Source organism: Mobula birostris, chromosome 3 (genome assembly GCF_030028105.1).
Source record: "Mobula birostris isolate sMobBir1 chromosome 3, sMobBir1.hap1, whole genome shotgun sequence".
In the NCBI taxonomy this organism is placed as follows: domain Eukaryota; kingdom Metazoa; phylum Chordata; class Chondrichthyes; order Myliobatiformes; family Myliobatidae; genus Mobula; species Mobula birostris.
This window is the reverse complement of record NC_092372.1, coordinates 27,506,343-27,527,285: the sequence shown is the minus strand read 5'-3', so window position 1 is coordinate 27,527,285 and position 20,943 is coordinate 27,506,343. Positions and strand designations below refer to the sequence as shown.

Here is a 20,943-nt window from a genome sequence, read left to right as displayed (position 1 = left end):
CGGTAAGGAGCTTGTACATGGCCATGTAGGTTTTCTAGTTTTCTCCCACACTCCAAAGAAGTACAGCATGCCATGTTGGCACCAGAAGCACGGCAACACTTGTGGGCTGCCCCCAGTATGTCTTGGGACTGTGTTGGTCATTGATGCAAATGGCACATTTCACTGTGTATTTCAATGTTTCAATATACATTGACAAATAAAGGTAATCTTTACCTTTATCCTGCTTTAAAAATCAAAGTTCAAAGTAATGAATCTCAGGGCAGTAAATAATGACATATAAAAATTTGGTAATAAATTTACTTTGAACTTTGAATTTTAATTCATCATCCCATTCCCACACTGACTTTTCTGTCTGTGGCCTCTGGTAGTTTTACAATGAGACCTAATGCATGCTTGAGGAGCAATGCCTCGTCTTCAGTCTAGGCACGTTGCAGACTCACTATCAAATTTCGAAATCAGTGGTTTAGTTAGTTTGGCAAAATATCATGGGCTAAAGGGCCTGGCCTGTGCTGTATTGGTAATGGATGGGGTCACCTGCCCTATCATGGCACTGCCAATGAAGAGCAAAGGCAAACCACTTCTGTCGAAAAAATTGCCAAAAACAATTATGGTCATGGAAGACTATGCTCGCTCACATCATAAGACATAGCACAAAATGATGATGATTATTTTTGGTATAGTCCCATAGTCCAGGATATTATTATTTATAGCATATTACAGCTTAATATGCTTGCAAAGTCCATTTAACCCATTTGGACTCAGTCTTTCAGAGATTCTAAGCTTTGCTCTACCTATCTCTCACCCTCCTTCTCTGCTGCTGAGAAATATCTTTTCTTTTTCCCAGTTCTAATGCTGGATCTTGCGCTTGAAATAGTAACCATTTGTTTTTCCACAGAAATGTTGAGTGTCTTCCACATTACTTCTGTTTTTCCTTTGTTACTGTTATTTCTGTTATAGCTTTTCCATTTGTACTGCATCAATATACATATGGTCTGTATGGATTGCATGCAAATCTAATTTTTTTCTCTGTTATCTCAACACATGGGACAACAACAAAACAATTACCAATTATTTCAGTTTCCAACATTTTCAACAGAAACACATACAAAAAGCTGGAGGAACTCAGCACGTCAGACTGTGTCCTGATGAAGGATCTTGGCCTGAAGTATCAACTGTTTATTCCTCTCCATTGATGCTGTTTGACTTGCCAAATTCCTGCAGCCTTCTGCATGTGTTTCGCTGGATTTCTAGCATATGCAGAATGTCTTGTGTTTATGACTTCCAGCATCTTCAGTTTGTATTGTGATTTTCATTTATTGTGAAGTATGGAGTCGTGAAGACTTTGGATGGACTTTGGAGTGCATTTTGCAAATCCCAGAATGCCGCGCACCATGCTGGTGTAACGGTTAGTGCAATGCTGTTGTAGTTCAGGGCATCAGAGTATGGAATTCAATTCCAGCCCTGTCTGCAAGGACTTTGTATATTCTCCTTGTGACAGCGTATGTTTCCTCTGGGTACTCCAGTTTCCTCCCACAGTCCAAAGACATACTGGTCAGTATAGTTAATTGGTCATTGTAAATTGTCCTGTGCTTAGGCTGGTGTTAGTAGGTGGGCCAGAAAGGCCTGTTAGGTGCTGTATTGATAGATAGATAGATATAAAGAGAGAACAGGTAAAATGTTGGTTACTTTAATCTGTAGAATATTTTCCAGTTTGACCAAAGCTTAGAGTATAATAGGGTGAACCAGCTAGAACTGTATGAAATACTCCTCAGACATGCTATATATAGTTCTGGTTACAACTCTCCAGGAAACACGTGACAGCATTAGATTAACAAGGATCTTGCCAGGGCTGGAAAATTATAGTTATGACTAGACTGGATTTGTTTTCCTCAGAACAATGGAATCTGAGTGGAAATTTAGATAAACATGTTCAAAATTATGCATGGGGTAGACAGGGAAAATAGAAAAGACCTCTTTCCATCACCAAAGAGCTCAATACTTAGTGATCAAAGACTTAAAGAGTAATGGAAGTCTGGATTGCACTGTCTGAAAGGGCGGTGGAGGTAGAATCGGCCATTGTGTTTGAACGTCAAAGTCAAAGTAAAATCTATTATCAAAGTTTCTACATGTTATCATATACTACCTTGAATTTCATTTTCTTGTAGGCATTTACAGAAAAGTAAAACTATACAATAGAATGCATGAAAAGCTACACATAAACAAGGACTGACAAACAACCAATGTGCAGAAGAACACAAATTGTGCAAATAAAAAACATGTATTTATATACAGTAAATAAATAATACTAAGAACATGAATTATAAAGTCTTTGAAAGTCAGTATGGCACTGTGGAGCATGGTAGAATAAATGGGTCTGGTTATACAGATTCATAATTCCTTGAAAGTGGTGTTACAGGTACATTGGGTTGTAAAGAGAGCTTTTGGCACGTTGGCATTCATAAATCAAAGCTCAAAGTAAATTTATTATCGAAGTATGTATATTATGTTTGTATATACTATTTTGAGATTCATTTTCTTGCAGGCATTCACAGTAGAACAGAGAACTACAATATAAAAAACACACACAAAAGTGAACAAACAATTTGCCAAAGACAAACTGCGCAAAAGAACAAAATATTAAACTGTAAATGAGACTGCAGGTTGTAGAATCATTTCAGAGTTGTGGTGAGTGAAGCTTTCCATGCTGGTTCAGGAGCCTCACAGTTGTAGGGTAATGCTGTTCCTGAACCTGCTGGTGTGGGACCTAAGGCTTGCTCTTCCTGAGGGTAGTGGCAAGAAAAGAGCATGGGCTGGATGGCTGGAAAATATTTAAGTGATTATATGGAAGAATTTGTATATGCTGCAATCTAGGGACTGATTGAGCTCTATTAAGTGGTTATAACCTTTATAGATTCATTTTTAAAGACTGTGGGCATGATGGGACAAAATGACACCACTCTATGCTGTAAATTTGTATAATTATATGAGTAATATCTTTTGAAGATATTGAGGGTGGAGAAATGTCTCTTTCAATGATTGTGGAAGGAGATCCTTCCCTATACTAGCCTGTAGGTCATCCTTGGGCAAGGTGTAGCACCTGCTTATCGCTCTGATCAGGGTCACATGAAGCAATGGGAACAAGTGATGGATGGTCATATGAACAGCTGGTGCATATTGCAGGTCCTGGTTATGCGACCACTGACGCCAGGCAAACAATCTCTGAAGAGTATTGATAATGTCTGGGCTCACCCATGTTGTAAAGACACTGCTCAGAGGAAGGCAATGCAAACCAGCTCTGCAGGAAAATTTGCCAAGAACAATCATGATCAGGGAAAGATCATGATTATCTATGCCATACAACATGACAGCTCACGAATAGACGAATGAATACCTGCTTACAGGTAGGATTAATTGTGTTGGTATGTTTGAATACAAATGATACAGGAAGAAGCTCCATTACCTGGTTTACATAAACAAAGTGAAATTCTGAATGACATTTGGGCAGGCTGGCAGGTGAAGTATTACAATTCTTCTCTTAATTTCTGTTTTGATCTCAGCAGAGATCAGGTGGCATTGTGGAGGAGAGTTAGCCCAGGGAGTCTGTCCACCTCCACTCTATAGATACTGCCTGACCTGCTGAGTTCCTCCTTAGTTTTTGTATTGTTGACAGCTCTTGTGAGCTATTTATAAACCATTTAGATCATATTGGAAGTGAGAAGCAAGCAAACAGCTGTCTTGTTCATTTTTCAACTTTATAATGATACAAGCAGACAGGATACTTGGCTCAGATGTAAACCATTCTACGTAGTGTAAATATGTCTTTATTTTCTATCTCCTTTGCTTTGCTTTTCTCTTTTACTTATTTTCATTTATTTTTATAAGCCTCCATCTCTTTTTCTTCTATTAGCCCGTGAGCCAGTCAGGTTGGTCGGTACCATCTGAGGGGAATAATGCTCATAGTGATTTTTGGCAAGGTATACATCTCTAGAGTTAGAAAATATGTGATAGGATTGCACCAGTGGTAGCTTTATTACTTCAAATAAGTAATCACTTTTTGTATATATTCCATATTAACATCAGTACAGCAGAAAATGTTACCCCATCCCCCAAAAAGTAAAAAAATCCTCATTTGGAGAGATTTCTGGAGTTTTATCAATGTCATGATATTTTTCATATTGTTGTATCAAATCAAAACAATCTTAAGCATTTGTCATAGCATATAGAATTACAGTACAATAATTCAAATGTGGGGTTCCACACGGCCATAACCTAGGCCCCATTTGGTTGTAAAATGAATATATTTAATCAAAGACTGCTTTCCATACTTTCATAACCTATTAATAATCATAATAATTTTCCAGGTCTTCCACGTCTTCCACATCTTCATCTGAACTTTCCACACTCTCTGAGGTGGATGCCTGGTTTTCACAGTCTGCCAGTCTACATAAGTCAGTACACCTGAGGCCATTTGCAACACACATACATCTTGGGAGTGAATAATATTTTGGACAGTTACAGGCCAGTAGATCCAGGACAGCATCGGGTGCTGGCTGGCCTTCCATCCAGTGCACCACCAACTGTTCAGCTTCCTCTTCTCTCTCCATCTTCCATCCTCTGCCAACAGGGCTTGGCACTTGTGGGTCCTTCTCCAAACATCTTCTCCATATACCAGCCTGGTAGTTGGCTTGCTGTGCATATTTTGTTAAGCAGTCCTTGCAAGATAGGAGTTGATGACTTTCGATTTCACATTTTTTGGCACAGAAGAGGTGATATCTGAGCTCATTGACCTTGGTGGTCGATGCTTTTGGGGCATACAGGAGACAAGTAAATGCCCCCAGTTTGTCCATCAGTCCTGGGGAGAGGTCCCATTCCTGACCCAACTCTAAGAATGTGTCCTGAGTTTCCCTGGTCAGAAGTTTTAGTGCACTTGTCTTCCCTTTGCTTGCAAAAGCACTTACGTTGTTACTTGACAGCTGCACTGAGAAGGCCTCACACACAGAAGGTTTCTTCTCTGGGAGCTTCATCATCTGAGCAAAGTAAGGGGACAGGTACCTGGCATAATTCATCTTATCATAGGCAAAGCACCATGGGATCATGGTTCTTATAGCATGGAGGTGCAACTCCCAGTCCCCCTCATGAGTGGCGCGCAGAAGCCCAAGTACTACATTCTCTACCATGTACATATGATATCCAGAATGCGGATAGCTCTCCATTGTTGTGACGGAGCTGTTCCAGAAAGTCTGTCCACAGGGTTATCAGCTCAGCTAAGAGTGGATTTTGCAGCAGTTTGTTCAATTTCTGTTGGTTCAAGTCACTGGCCATGTTGCTCACATGGTCTAAGAATGATTTGATCATCCCACCCCTCTCTGGAATGTTGTCCTCAACCCACGGTGTGAACTCTGCCCATGCGAGTCTCATCAGTGCTTCATAGATGTACTTGTGGACCCTGACAGCACGATTGTAGTGTTTTACATCAAGTACTCCATTGATGGACCCCTCTGCAACAATTCCAGCCTCTATGCATACATCCTTTAGACCAGCATCCCGAAATCGCTTTCCTAGGATGGCTAAGGCATTACATATGGTATGGAATGTCCTCATCCTAACCCTAACCCTAACACACAGAAAGCTACCACTGCTGCAGTGCTAGCACACATTTTCTAGCACTAGGGGTGTATACCTTGCCAAAAATCACTATAAGAAACATACCCCCCAGATGGTACCGGTAGACCAAATTTGGGGTCCTGGCTCACGGACTATATGCGGTATTTATTTCAGTCTATTTTCTCTCACAATGTTACTTTGCTAAAGTACAAAGGGAATAAAAGAACACAAGGGATATGGAATTTACATAGAACATGTAGCTTTGTAAATACATATTTAACGAACAACTCATAAAGTTTTAATAAGAGACAATCATTGGATGTATGCAACTTATAATATCATAATTTGTTGTAAATTATGTTGGTTGGATGATAAATTCCATTCAAGACATCAGGGATTACTCTCTTGCTTTTGTTCAAGGTAAAAGAATGGGATCTTCATGCTCGTCTGAGAAAGAATGTCGGACTCAATTTAACCTCCAGCAAGGTTGGTTTCTCTGAAAAAGCAGCATTCCCTCTGTATTAAGAGGAACACACACACACACACACGCACACACACACACAAAATGCTGGGGGAACTCAGTAGGTCAGGCAGCATCTACAGAGAAGCATGAACAATCAACATTTTGGGTTGAGACCCTATATCAAGACTGGAAAGGAAGGGGAATGGAGCCAGAATAAGAAGGTGGTGGTGGGAGAAGGGGAAAGGCTACAAGATGGCAAGTGATAAGTAAAACCAGGTGAGTGGGAAGATAAGTGGGTGGAGAGGGTATGAATTGTGAAGCTGGGAGGTGATAGGTGGAAGAGTGCTGAAGGAGGAATCTGATAGGAAAGGACAGTGAACCATGGGAGAAAGGGAAGGAGGAAGGGCACCAGAGGGAGGTGATAGAAGGGTGAAGCAAAGAGGTGAGGGAATGGAAGGGAAGGAAATAAATTTCCAGAAGGTAGAAAAATTGATGGTCATGCTGGAGGCTACTCAGATACAATATGAGGTGTTGTATTTCCAAACAGAGAGGGGCAGCAGAGTAGGCCATGGACCATCATCCCAGAATAGGAATAGGAGTGGTATTAAAATATGTGGCCAGTGGGCAAGCACACCTATTGTGGAGCGAAGGTGCTCGACAAAGCCTTCTCCCAATCTACATCTGTTTATGATTCCCTCAGTATTGCTCAAATGTAGAAATGATTCCTATGTTCATATCTCTTCCATGGGGCCTCAATCCATATCTCTCTGCCTCAGAGGCAGAACAGCTAGTCATAGATGGAGTCATAAGACACAGAAATATGCCTTTCAGCCCTCAACATCCATGCTGACCATTAGTCTATACTATCCCATCTACCATCTTCGGCAATTCATTGTTCATCTAGATCATTTTTACAATGTTGTGAAGATACCTACCTGCATCATCAATTCATGCAGTGCATTCCACACATGCGCATAAGTTACAACCTTTCAGACCCCAAGCTAGGAATCAACCAACAGTTAGTCTTAAATTGGCCTTGACTGCTGAATTAGTGTTCAAAATTGTGTACAATGGCCCTTGGCTCCTCACCAAACTGCTCAATAAAGCAAAATCTGGGGGTCGTTAACAATTTGGCTTCTGTCAGAGTTATTCTGGAATTTGAATTTTGAAGTCAACTGCTTGTTGGGATTGTTTATTTGTCCAGGATATATCACGTCCTTAGGTCATAGTATTTCCTGAAGTCAGAGAGTCGTAGAACATTTCCGCACAGAAACAGGCCCTTCAGCCAATTTAGTCCATGCTGAATCTGCCTAGTCCCATCAAACTTCACCCAAACCATACCCCTCCCATCCATGTACCTATCCAAGCTTTTCTTAAAGATTGAAATCAATCCTGCATCCAACGCTTGCATTGGCAGCTCGTTCCACACTCTCACCACCCCCTGAGTGAAGAAGTTCCTCCTCGCTTTCCCCAACATATCACCTTTCAACCTTAAACCATGATCTCTAGTTGAGGTCTCACCCAACATCAGAAGGAAAAGGCTATTTGTGTTTGCCCTATTTCCACCCCTCATAATTGTGTATACCTCTATCAAATCTCCCCTCAATCCTCTAGGTTCCAGAGAATAAAGAACCAAACTTTTCAACCTTTCCTTATAACACAATACTCCAAATCTGGCCTCACCAACACCTTATTCAACATACGATCCTAACCCCTGTACTCAATACATTGATATATGAAGGCAATATGCCAAAAGATTTCTTTACAACCCTATCTACCTGTGATACTGCTTTCAAGGAATTATGGATCTGTATTCCCAGATCTCTCTCTGTTCTACCGCACTCCTCAATGCCCTACCGCTCACCATGTAAGATCTACCCTGGTTCATCTTCCTAAAGTGCAACACCTCACACTTGCCTTCATTAAATTCCATCTGTCATTTTCAGCCATTCCTATTGTGCAATATTGAATATTTTCTTAATTACAACTGAAATTTCTTAATTTCACAAAATTCAAACTGTTTCATTGCTGGATAAGGTAGATTCTCAAAATAGTGCAGACCATCATTCGTGCAGAACTTGATTACCTCTCAGAGATGAGTATGCTGCAATGTAAGTAATCTGACCAAAAGCTTATGAAGTATACACAAAGTGTTTCAGTTAAAGCAACTGAATAGAAAAGTCCATGTAGGAAATAGGATTCTATTTCACTTTCTATGCACTTATTTGTAATACTAATTTAACATTAATTGCTGAACTATATTTGGTTTGCATGACTATAGTTTAGTTTTCTTGCTGAGGGCAAAACCTGTCAAGGCTGAGACTCATAGAAGTGAAACAAGATTTATCATGTACCAAAGATGGTCTCAGGCAGATGGGGCTCATCAGCCGCGGTTGGCAGCTCATCTAGGAGAAGGAAAACCCTGATCTCAAACCTCGGCACCCTTGTGGCTATGCCCACACATGGGGAAGGCTTTGGAGTGAACCCTGAAGAAAAATTCAGAGCTGGAGATCCTAAGGCAGTCCTACGTTGAGTTCAACGCTGACTGGCGACTCCTGCGGTGCCGCTGGTGTCAAACTGTATCAGTCCCTGCTGTTCCTTTGGACTCATCAACTGCGTGGAGAGGGGTTTTCTTTCAGCCGTGATTTGTGAATTCTGTAAGGGCAAATTTCCATTACCCAAATTGCAAGAATGCGGCAGTTGCCTGTGTTGTGCTATTGATGTTGCAAAATATGTAAAAATTTTAATTGTGATGTTCACTGAACAGCATTGTTAGTTTCAGAGGGGTGTTTTGTGCTAAGCTCTCACCAGCTATCACCATTTAACCCAGCTGGTGTATTCGAAACAAGTAGCACATAATGGGATGTACCACAGTTCAAGCAACACTTTTCAAGTGAATGGAGACTTAGACTGGTTTAATAGATGTGAATAATAAAAATAAGAATACGATCAGATTAATAGATGGTACAATGATGATGAAACAAACAAATAAACCAATAACAGTGAGAACATGAGCCGTAGAGACCTTGACAGTGAGTCCATAGGTTGTGGAGTCAGCTCAGCGTTGGGGTGAGTGAAGTTATCCATGCTGGTTCAAAGCCTGATGGCTATAGGGCAATAACTGTTCCTGATTCTGGTGGTGTGGGACGTAAGGTGCGTACCTCCTGTCTGATAATTGTAGCAAGAAGAGAGCATGGCCTGGATGACAGGGGTCCTTGATGATGGACGCTGCTTTCTTGTGGCAGCGCTCCTTGTAAGTGTGCTCAATGATGGAGAAGCTTTGCCTGTGTCGGACTTGACTGTGTAAGTGTTGGCCCTCAAACACTGCAGTTCCAGGACAAATAGGGCTGGCAAAGTATGGCTGATCTGGGACTAACATTTTTCAGATTAGTGAGGCTGACAACCACACTGCAGATGAATTTTATGTTGCAGTACTTGTGAGGTACTACACCAGGAAAAATATGCTTGAGAGAATTCTGTCAAAAATTGAGGAGACAAGTAGTCTGAATAGCACCAGTGCTCTGAGAAATCTGCAAAAAATTGATGTTTTCTGAACAGAACTTTTAGAGTTGTGAGTTCAAATGTATTTATTTATTTAGAGATACAGCATAATAGCAGGCCCTTCCAACCCAAAGAGCCTGTGCTGCTGAATTATACCCATGTGACCAATTAATCTTCTAGCCTTTGGAATGTGGAGGAATGTGGAGGAACGTGGCAATCAAAGTTCAAAGTTCAAAGTACACTTGTTATCAAACTACAAACGTTTGTACATATATGTCACCATATATTGTAGAGACGCTGCCATGCTTTCTTTGTAATTGCACCTATGTGCTGGGCCCAGGAATGATCCTCTGAAATGATAACTCCTAGGAATTTAAAGATGCCGACCCTCTCCACCTCTGATCCCTTAATGAGGACTGGTTCATGGACCTCCGATTTCCTTCTCCGGAAGTCAATAACCAGTTCCTTAGTCTTACTGACATTGACTGAGAGGTTGTTATTGTGGCACCAGTCAGCCAGATTTTCAATCTCCATCTTATATGCTAATTTGTCAACATCTTTGGTTCAGCCAACAGCGGCAGTGTCATCAGCAGACTTTAAAATAGTATTGGATCTGTGCTTAGCCTCGCAGACATAAGCATAAAGCGGTTAGAGCGGGGAGCTAAGTACACCTCCTTGTGGTGCACATGTGCTGAAGGAGATTGTCGAGGAATTGTTGTTGTGAATTCGAACTGACAGGGGTCTGAAGTGAGGATCCAGTTGCACAAGGAGCTATTGAGGCCAAGGTCCTAAAGCTTGTTGATTAGCTTTGAGGAATGATGGATATGGCTGAGCTGTACATGATAAAGAGCATCCTGATATATACACTTTGCTGCATCTGGAGGAAACCCACATGGTGATGGGAAGAACGTATAGACTTCTTACAGACAGATAGATACTGTCCTTACAGACAGTGGTGGAACTGAACCCTGGTTACTGTCACTGTAATTGTGTTACATTCTACATGCTACCATGTAAAAACATCTAGCTTGTAAGGGACCATCTACGGGAGGTCCAATGGAGTAAGAAGAACAGGTAATGCCAAGAATATTGGTAGGATAAAGGATTGAAAGTGGAGCCATCACCTTTGACTTTCACCCTTGCCACTGCTTAAATTGCTGAAAATTAGGCTGAATCTTTTGCAGACGTTTCAATGTCAGGGTTCCACTGTTAGAGTAAAAGTACAAAGGTGGTAACATTTATAATTGAATCCTAATTCTTTCACAGTGGCAAACAAATTTGCCAGATTGTTTAAAAGCTGAATTTTAAAAATATATAACAGAGCTAAAACGAGCTCCACTATAATAATCTAGTAGCTTTATCTCCTGCTGAACCTGGGTATGTTCCAAGCTGGTGTGGTTGCCTAAGGTGGTAATGTTCTCTGCTTATAAAGTGTCAGATATGATATTTCTGTAATGTTCTTCAAACTTAGTAAATGTTACCAATGTTCGACCATGCCTCTGCCCTTCGGAAATCTTATCCCTTGCCATATTCTTTAACACACACGCACACACATAGAGTATTCACATTTGCATTTATTATTCCAATGTTTGCAGTTTGCTCTGTGAGCTTCACGTGAGCAAGGAGTTTCATTGCAGTCTCGAGTATATGACAATAAACTAATCCGAATCAAATTCTGCTTGATCTCCTGGTTTCTTCATTCAATTAACCCTTCACTGGCAACTATGAAGTATCCATTGAACATATCATAAATTCTAGTGGATCATTTGCACATAGCTGGTCTCACATCATTTTCTGCAACCATTCCCTCACCATAATTACTTTTATGCCTTTGTACATATTTTTATATTTTCTGAATCACCAATACCTGACTATTTTGCTCTCTGTTTGCACTATTTATTTAATCTTATATATATTTAAAGTTTGTTTTGTGCATTGCACTGTACTGCTGCTGCAAAACAACAATTGCCACAGCATTGTGATATGAAACCTGATTCTGATTAGTGTTGTCCATTTGAATGTTCAGCTGAAACAACACAGTCTTTAACAGCTAAAACAATTGCAATTGTACATTATATTTGGGGCATTAATAGATAGCACACTCAATGGCAATGATCTTGCGGTATTGCATCTCAAATGTCACTCCGATTTATGGTGGACACTGGAATTTTTCTCCTTCCTGTTGTAAAATTTGAAATCACCTCAACAGACCACCCCTTTTTGGATTGTTACTAAGCTTACTGACACTAACACAACAGCTTTCAGTTTGATCTGCCATGAATGGGCTTTGCTGTATTGAGTTGATAATAGTAAGTGCATTACATAGCTGCCTTTTACATGGCATCCAACGTGCTTTGTACTTGGTTCTGTCTGTTCAGGATTTCCATGAATGGTGAAGGTCCTGGAGACACAGAGCTTTCCTCTGGAGTCTGTATGGTCTGTCTGTACTGATGATGCCAGGTTCTTTCAGTATCACTTCACAGCAGTACTTCGTACAGAACCAGCTGTTTCCTACCTTGTTTCTGAACTCTTAAAATGACACAGCTATTCTTCTAAATCCGTGTCCTGGCTCTTTCAGACTGTTCAAACACATCAGAGACTCTTCCTTTCTACTGCCTGCTTTCGTGGTTTGTGAAGTCTAATGGCATTAAGTGGAAACATGGTAACTCCAAATGTGGTTTGGCAGAGAAAATGGACCATTTTAACTTCCTGGTTTCATTTTCATCCAGACCTCACAGTCCCTATCTGATGGGTTACAAATTCCATCTGTGCTGGTGTGGTCCATCACTAACCAGACTATCAATGTCCATAATGCTATCCTGGAAATCTTGGATTACCTTACATATCTTGGAAGGATAGAGTATTGAGCACAGCAGCAAAGAACACACTTTGGCCCATCTAGTCTATGGAGATCTGATCTTCTGCCTAGTCCCATCTACCTGCACCTGGACCATACCCGTCCATACTCAATAGCTCTCTGTAACCCTCTCATCCATGTTCTCTTCAATGTTATAATTGAATCCGCATCTACTATTTCCACTCGTAGTTAGTTCCACACTTGCACAACCCTCTAGGTGAAGAAGGTCCCCCTCGGGTTCCTTTAAATATTTCACCTTTCACCCTAAGCCTATGACCTCCAGTTCTAATTTCAACATCCTGAGTGGAAAAAGCCCGCATGCTTTCACCCTTATCGATACCCTCATAATTTTGTATACCTTTATAAGATGTCCTCTCATTCTCCTATGCTCCATCGAATAAAACCCTAACCTATTCAAACTTCCCTTATAACTCAGGTCCTCAAGCACTGGCAACATCCTAGTAAAATTCTTCTGCATTCTTTCCAGATTCCTGATGAAGGGTCTTGGCCCATAATGTTGACTGTTTATTCTTCTCCATTGATGCTGTCTGACTTGTTGAGTTCCTCCAGCGTTTTGGCATTTTGCTGAAGATTTCCAACATCTGCAGAATTTCTTGTGTTTAAAGATTCCCACTGAACTCACTAGTAGCATCGACGTGGACTTCTTCTCTGCTTATTCCTCAAAATTATGCCCTGAGCAAAAGTGCCTGATTTTTAAGTTTTACCTTCTTGCGTCCTACATGACACCTCCAAGGCTGGATCCAATGCAAATTAGATCCAATCAGCTGGTCCACACGTTAAAGCAAATCTACAACATCCAATATATAATGGTTTAGAATCACAGGCCCCATACAACACAGTAACGGGCCCACTGGCCCAACTAGTCCATGCTGACCAAGATGCTGGTGCTATTTACATGTACTTGGCTCATATTCCTCCAATCCCTTCCTATGCATATGCCTGCCCAAATGTCTTTCTTCTGGCAGCTTGCTCCATATACTCACCACCTCCCTGAGTGAAGAAGTTGCCCTTCATGCCCCTTTTAAATCAATCCTCTCTCACCTTAAACTTAAGTCTTCCAGTTTTTGAGTCCTTTTAATGGTGAGTGGAGGAAAACTTTGGGGAGATGTAGAGGCAGGTTTTTTTGACACAGAGTGGTGAGTGTTTGGAATGCACTGCCCTGGTAGTAGTAGTAGAAGCAGGTACACCTGGGACATTTAAGAGACTTTTAGGCACACAGATGAAAGAAAAATGGAGGGTTATGGGCTGTGAAGGAGGGAAGGACTAAATTATTAGTGGAGTATGTTAAAAGATTGGCAAAACATTGTGGGGTAAAGGGCCCACGCTATGCTGTAATGTTTTATTTTTTTATGTTCTATTTCCTGTCCCATTTGTAAATGACACCATTTGTTCCAGTGTCTTTAGCTTGATCATTTATTCCTTCTGGTGGCCAGATGCACATGAAAGAATATGTAGCTCTTGAGTATCTGTAGAATTTTTGGATTAAGATGTTCTTTTATTACTTTTACCATGTTCCAGTATAAGACTTGATATCTAGTCTGTGACACTGGTAAGATTTACTGATAGGTCTCCAGCTCTCTCATTGACAGCAATTCCTCTTTTGATTCATCACTGAGTGTCTCCATTTTCTTGCATTTTCAGGGATTTTGCTGATGTTGTTTGTATTCAAGGACATTTCTACTTGTTTCTGAGGGATACAGCCACAGCTGGCTCCATCATGGGCACTAGCCTCCCAACGTCGAGGACACCTTCAAAAGGCTATGCCTCAAAAAGGCAGCACCTGTCATTAAGGACCCCCATCGCCCAGGGCATGTGCTCTTCTTATTGCTACCAGAAAGGAGGATCTACAGGAGCTTGAAGACATGCACTCAATGTTTTAGGAACAGTTTTTTCCCCACCACCATCAGATTTCTGGACAACGAACCTATGAACACTATATGATTATTCTTGCTCTCTTTTTGCACGACTTACTTAATGAAAAAAAAATACTGCATCTCTTATAGATTGTTGTGTATTGCACTGTATTACTGCCACAAAACATATGTCAGTGATATTAAACCTGATTCTGATTCCGAGGGTAACTGGTTTAATGCTTCATTACCGACACTATTTGTACAGATCCACATTGACGTCTGCATGCTGTATTTTTCTCACCCAGCCCAGTGTCCAATTTCCCTCATGATAAATGATTATTCTGAGGTCATTCATGTCCTCTTCCCATTTCTACCATCACGATCATCACCTCACGATTTATTTGTTTTTATACATCTTATTGTAACATAGTAATTTGTTATGTTTCGTGTTGTATTACTGTCACAGAAGAACAAACTTCATGACACATGTTAGTGATCATAAACACAAATACTGCAGATGCTGGAAATCCAGAGAAATGCATACAAAATACTAGAGGAATTCAACAGGTCAGGCAACATCTATGGAGGGGAATAAACAGCCGACATTTCGGGCCGAGACACTTCAAAATTCAAAGTGCATATATATCACCATATATAATCCTGAGATTAATTTTCTTGTGGACTTCCTCAACAATCTATAGAATAGTAACTATAACAGGATAATGAAAGATCAACCAGAGACCAGAAGACGATAAACTGTACAAATGCAAATATAAACAAATAAGCAACAAATAATGAGAACATGAGATGAAGAGTCCTTGAAAGTGAGTTCATTTTTGTGGGAACAAAATGATGGGGCAAGTGAAGTAGAGTGTAGTTATCCCCTTTGGCTCAAGTGTCTGATGGTTGAGGGTTAGTAACTGTTCCTGAACCTGGTGGTGTGAGTCTTGCGGCTCCTGTACCTTCTCCCTGATGGCAACAGCGAGAAGAGAGCATGACCTGGGTGGTGGGGATCCCTGATAATGGATGCTGCTTTTCCACAACAGCATTTCAAGCAGATATGCTAAACGGTGTGGAGGGCTTTACCCGTGATGGACTGGGTCAAATCCATTGCTTTTTGTAGGATTTTCCATTCAAGGGCATTGGTGTTTCCATTCAAGACTGTGATTCAGCCAGTCAATATACTCTCCACCACATATCTATAGAAGTTTGTCATCAGGATCTGAAACGTCGACTGCTTTATCCTCCCAAGATATGTTGCCTGATCTGCTGAGTTCCTCCACCATTTTGTTTGTGTTAGTGAAAATAAACCTGATTCTGATTTTGATTCTGTTGAGACTAATGTGCAACTGCCAACACTTTTGCAGATGAAACAGGGTGCAGTTGACAGGAAGGGCAGTGGGGTGGTTTCTGAGGTGGTGAACTCCTGTGTGTTAAGCAGTGCTTCAGTGTGCTGCTCATGCATTGCCTCAGGAATCTTCGTACCATCTTGATTGCTCCTTCTTCACGCTGAGCAATCAAAGACCTTAGATTCCCAGCTATTAATGGATATGTTTGCTTGTTTATTTATTTGTTTAGAAATTACATGCTGAATAGGCCCTTCTGGCCAAATGGCAAAACCATCCAGCAACCTATTTCCATTTAATCCTAGCCTCATCACAGGACAACTTACACTGACCAATTAACCTACCAACTGATATGTCTTTAGACTGTGGGAGGAAACTGGAGCACCCAGAGGAGGGCATACAGACACCTTGCAGAGGATGCTGGGTTTGAACTCCGAACTCTGATGCCCTGGACTGTAATAGCAGCTTACTCACTGCTACGCTACAATGTCGCACCTCTTCAAGAAAAGTTTTAGCACATCTTCGAAACATCCTGAGTGGCCATCTATCCTGGGCTCAATGCAGTTATAAAGAAGGCATGACAGCAGCTATATTTCACTAGGAGTTTGAGGAGATTTGGTATGTCACCAAAGATACTCGCAAATTCCTACAGATGTACCGTGGAGAGTGTTCTAACTGGCTGCATTGCCATCTGATATGGGGGTCGAAAGTAGCTGCAGAAAGTTGTAAACTCAGTCGGCTCCGTCACGGGCAGTTGGACCCCCAGCATCTAGGACATCTTTAAGGAGTGATGCCTCAAAAGGGCAACATCTATCGTTGAGGAATTCCATCATCTAAGATATGTCCTCTTCTTGCTACCAGCACGGAGGAGGTACAGGAGCCTGAAGACACGCACACTCAATGATTCAGGAACAGCTTCTTCCTCTCTGCCATTAGATTTCTGAATGGACGTTGAACCCGTGAACACCTTACTACTTTTTTTTCTCTTTTTGCATTACTTATTTAATTAATTTAACTTTATATATAAATTTTTATATTTACTGTAATTCACTGTTTTTATTATTATGTGTTTCAATGTTTTGCTGCTACATAACAACAAGTTTCATGATGCTTGCCAATGATATTAAACTTGATTCTGACTCTGTAACCTGCTTCTATAACAGAGTTCAAAATTGAGCTTCTGTTCACTTCCTTAAGAAGCAACATTCAAAACTCAGTATTGATGTATCAGTATTTGTTTCATTGTGTGGCTGCTATCATAAACAAAAAAAGCTGGGCCTATGAAACAGGTTATCATTTATTGAAAGCAATAACCCACAACTAAAACTGAGGTGTCTAGAAGCAGCAAAATACTGGAAGTCATCTCATGTTCTCAAAGGTAACATATGCTGCAGTTTTATTTTTTGTCTTCTATCTCCTATGGTTTTCTTTTCCTTTAGTGTTTACTTAGTTCTACTATACTGGTTGGTGCACAAGGAATACAAGAGAAGCCTAATTATCTACTGCAGTCTCCTGTGATCAACTGAATCCAGTATGTATCAGCTCACTCCAATTAATAGTATTTCACTTCAGTGTCTGATGCCTTCAAGCCTCTGACTGAGTTGGAGAAAACAATGAAGCCAGTATTTCATCAAAGTACTGAAGAATTGTTGCTTTTAATATTAGGATAGTCTAGTCATTGCTTATTGCAGTGGTGATAATGCTTCTCACCCCCAAGGCAATCATGTCTTCTGACTTTTTGACACCATCTATTTAATATTCATACAATCCTAATTTGCTAGTAAGCACCGCAGTTTATTTCTCTCTAAGCTATTGAGTAGTTACATTACCATCATTAAATTTCATCTTAATTGTTTTGCTTGTTGAATTCCTCCTCCCTTTTCAGCTGCATCAGTTGCATTTACCATAGGCATGGATTAAAATTATTCAGAACTAATGGATGTAACTCTGCAAAAGACTGTATAGAGCTGAATGTATAAAGCATCCTACAAATTTTGGAAAATAAGGTGCTGGAAATTCTGTATGAGGTGATGAATAACGACGTTTTTAACTCTTGTCTTTCAGACCTGATAATAGGTTTTTTGTCAAAATACTAACCTGATGTTTTCCACTTACAGATGCTGATCAAACTGTTGCATGTTTCTAACACTTTTTCAAAATGTATTTCATTATTTAAATAATGGAGTGTTCAGTACAACCAAGTATCCAGGAATGCTGAAGTTTTGTCAAATAACTTCAGAGCTTTATTTAGTCAGGTTTTAATACCTACAGAAGCTGATGGAATAGACCCTCATTTGATACAAAAGTCACGTGTTTTCAATAAAAATGTAATCATCTTATATACAAGGGATCCCAAAACCAGTAATAGATATGAGGCAACCCTATTTATTCATGCATGGGTTAAACCAAAATTAAGTGAATTAACACGGTTTCCTTTTGTCTTGTGCTTAGCTAGTGTTGTTCTAATAATAAATGAAACTCATAACAAACTCAGCAGTTGGTAATGAGATTATTGGCATAGAACTGATTCCCCTTAACCCCAACCCACAAGTCTGTCTTTAAGATATTTCAGTCACACTACAGCAGGGTTATTTATGAGCACAGTAGGATAGTTTTCTCAAAGTACTACATCCAGAAAGATTTCACTGGAAAAATAAACACTGAAAAGCTACTTACTTCCAGCTTGAATTGTTATTTGATTCTTCAAGCTTTCGCTGTGTTTTTCATGACAGCTGTAGGTCCCACTGCGTAGTGTATCTATGTTTATGAGGGTGAGATTGGTGCCTTGAAGAAGGTGACCCTCATCGCGGGCTATCGCATGTCCGTTAAATCTCCATATCACTGGAGTATGAGTGTCAGAGGTCTCACATGACAGGGTTACATTGGTTCCAATCCGTTTGTAGTACTTTCGCCCTTCTGAAATCAGAGAAAACATTTGAGATATTATCTAAGATGCTGCCTCTTACTGGTGCCATCTGCTTACTTATAACTTGTCCAAGTGTCTACTTTTGATGTCTGTACCAGGAGGGAGGACTGTCAAGCAATAGAGTCATTACTGGGGTTAATCTGAACTAGATGGAGTGATTTTTGTTTCTTTCTAAACCACTAAGCTGTTCAAAGTTCAAAGTAAATATATTATCAAACTACACACAAATCACTATATACAACCCTGAGATTCATTTTCTTGTGGGCATACTCAATAAATCCGATGGTCATAATTGAATCAATGAAAGGCCACATTTACTTCAGCAAAATTAAACTTGAACTCAATCATTTTGTTTGTAGTATCCCTCCTCCCTTTCTTAGTTGTTTCAGTACCAGTTAACAAAAACATGGTTTAAATTTGTTCAGAACTAATTTGGTGTAACTCTGCAGGTGATTGCATAGCGGTAAAAGTAAAACATCTTACAAATTCTGGAAAGGTGGTGTAATTTCCAAGTTTCCTAATTATCAGATGGTGAATAATAAGAGCACTTTGGGGTGGCATGGTAGTGTAGTGGTTAACACAAAGGTTCACAGTGCAGGGGACCAGGGTTAATTTTCCATCACTGCCTGTCAGGAGCTTGTATGTTCTCCCCGTGACCACATGGGTTTCCTCTGGGTGCTCCGGGTTCCTCCCACAGTCCAAAGACCCCACAGTTGGCAGGGTAATTAGTCATTCTAAAAATTGTCCTGGCTAGGATGAAATCAGGGAACTGCTGAGCAGTGTGGCTTGAAGGGACAGAAAGGCCTATTCCACGCTATACCTCAATAAGTAAATAAATAAGTTAATTAATGTTTTGCCTACAGACCTTTTGGACCTGGTCTTCAATCAAAGCACTAACCTGACTTTTTCATTCATAGATGCCGATGAAAATATGTATATATCCAGTACATAATTAACAGGAATTTTATTCTTTAAATATTGAAGTGTTTGCCACCATATATTGGAATGTTATGAGGATGTTAGAATGCTTACGTCTTGACAGATACCTCAGAATCGCAGTTAATCAGAATCAGAATCAGGTTTATTATCACTGGCATGTGATGTGAAATTTGTTAACTTAGTAGCAGCAGTTCAATGCAATACATAATACAGAAGAAGAAAAAAAATAGTAGTAATAATAATAAGTAAATATATTTTAATCAGTAATCAGTATATGTATATTGAATAGATTAAAAATTGTGCAAAAAACGGAAATAATATATATTAAAAAAGAAGTGAGGTAGTGTCCAAGGGCTCAATGTCCATTTAGGAATCGGATGACGGAGGGGAAGAAGCTGTTCCTGAATCACAAAGTGTGTGCCTTCAGGCTTCTGTACCTCCAACCTGATGGTAACAGTGAGAAAAGGGCATGCCCTGGGTGCTGGAGGTCCTTAATAATGGACACTGACTTTCTGAGACTCCGCTCTTTGAAGATGTCCTGGGTACTTTGTAGGCTAGTACCCAAAATGGAGCCAACTAAATTTACAATCCTCTGCAGCTTCTTTTGGTTCTGTGCAGCAGCACACCCCTGTCAAATCTCCCCTCATTCTCCTAAGCTACTGAGGAAAATGTCTTAACGTATTCAACTTCTCCCTACAGCTCAGGTCTCAAGTCCTGGCAACAGCCTTTTAAAAGGTGACAATAATAAACAATTACTAATTAGTTTGGTTTAAATACCTACAATGAAGCCACGTTATTATCGGCTTTACGAAGGCTATCTATTTTAGCGAAATCTGTAAATCGAATTTGATCTATATACTCTCAGTGCATGTCGGTACTCTTTTGCTGCTGTAACCCATCCACTTCAAGGTTCAACCTGATGTGTATTTTCAATACTTGAGATGTAATTTTTACCATGTTTAATGTAGTTTCTTGTACACAGTGTAAAGAAAACCAAATAATTAGATATTTGCATAAACGAGCAGATGTTCAGGTGTACTGAATAAATTGGCCACTGAGTTTGGTTTGCATCATAACAGTCAGGATAGTAACTCCTGAATAGCCACTTGCAATCTTATCTGCATCATGTGCAAAAGATTCTCATTGAATCATGAAATTTCATGGTGATATTTTTACTGATAATATTCTAATACTCCCTTCATGCAAATATCTTTTAACAATATAATAATCATAAAATAACAAAAACAAAGATGGCTCTATGGTTATTTCCTGCCTAAAACTGATAATTAATTTTCTCTTAATCTTTTTTGACATTCCCTCTTCTCTTTATTAGCTTCTAATAATTAATTTTCTTTATCTTTTTTCACATTCACTTTTCTTTTTATTAATTTCCTCAGATTTTATTCACTTTTTCTCATCCTAATATTTATTCC

General features: G+C 40.0%; 1 protein-coding gene across 2 annotated transcripts in view; it reads right to left on the bottom strand.

Annotated features, from left to right (window-relative positions):
* Positions 1-20,943, bottom strand: part of cntfr (ciliary neurotrophic factor receptor) — a 321,591-nt gene that overhangs the window by 168,428 nt on the left and 132,220 nt on the right. For both annotated transcript variants that reach the window (XM_072252373.1, XM_072252374.1), the window contains one exon: positions 18,322-18,561. In XM_072252373.1, coding sequence (XP_072108474.1) covers positions 18,322-18,561 — 240 coding nt within the window. The remainder of the gene's footprint in view (positions 1-18,321; positions 18,562-20,943) is intronic.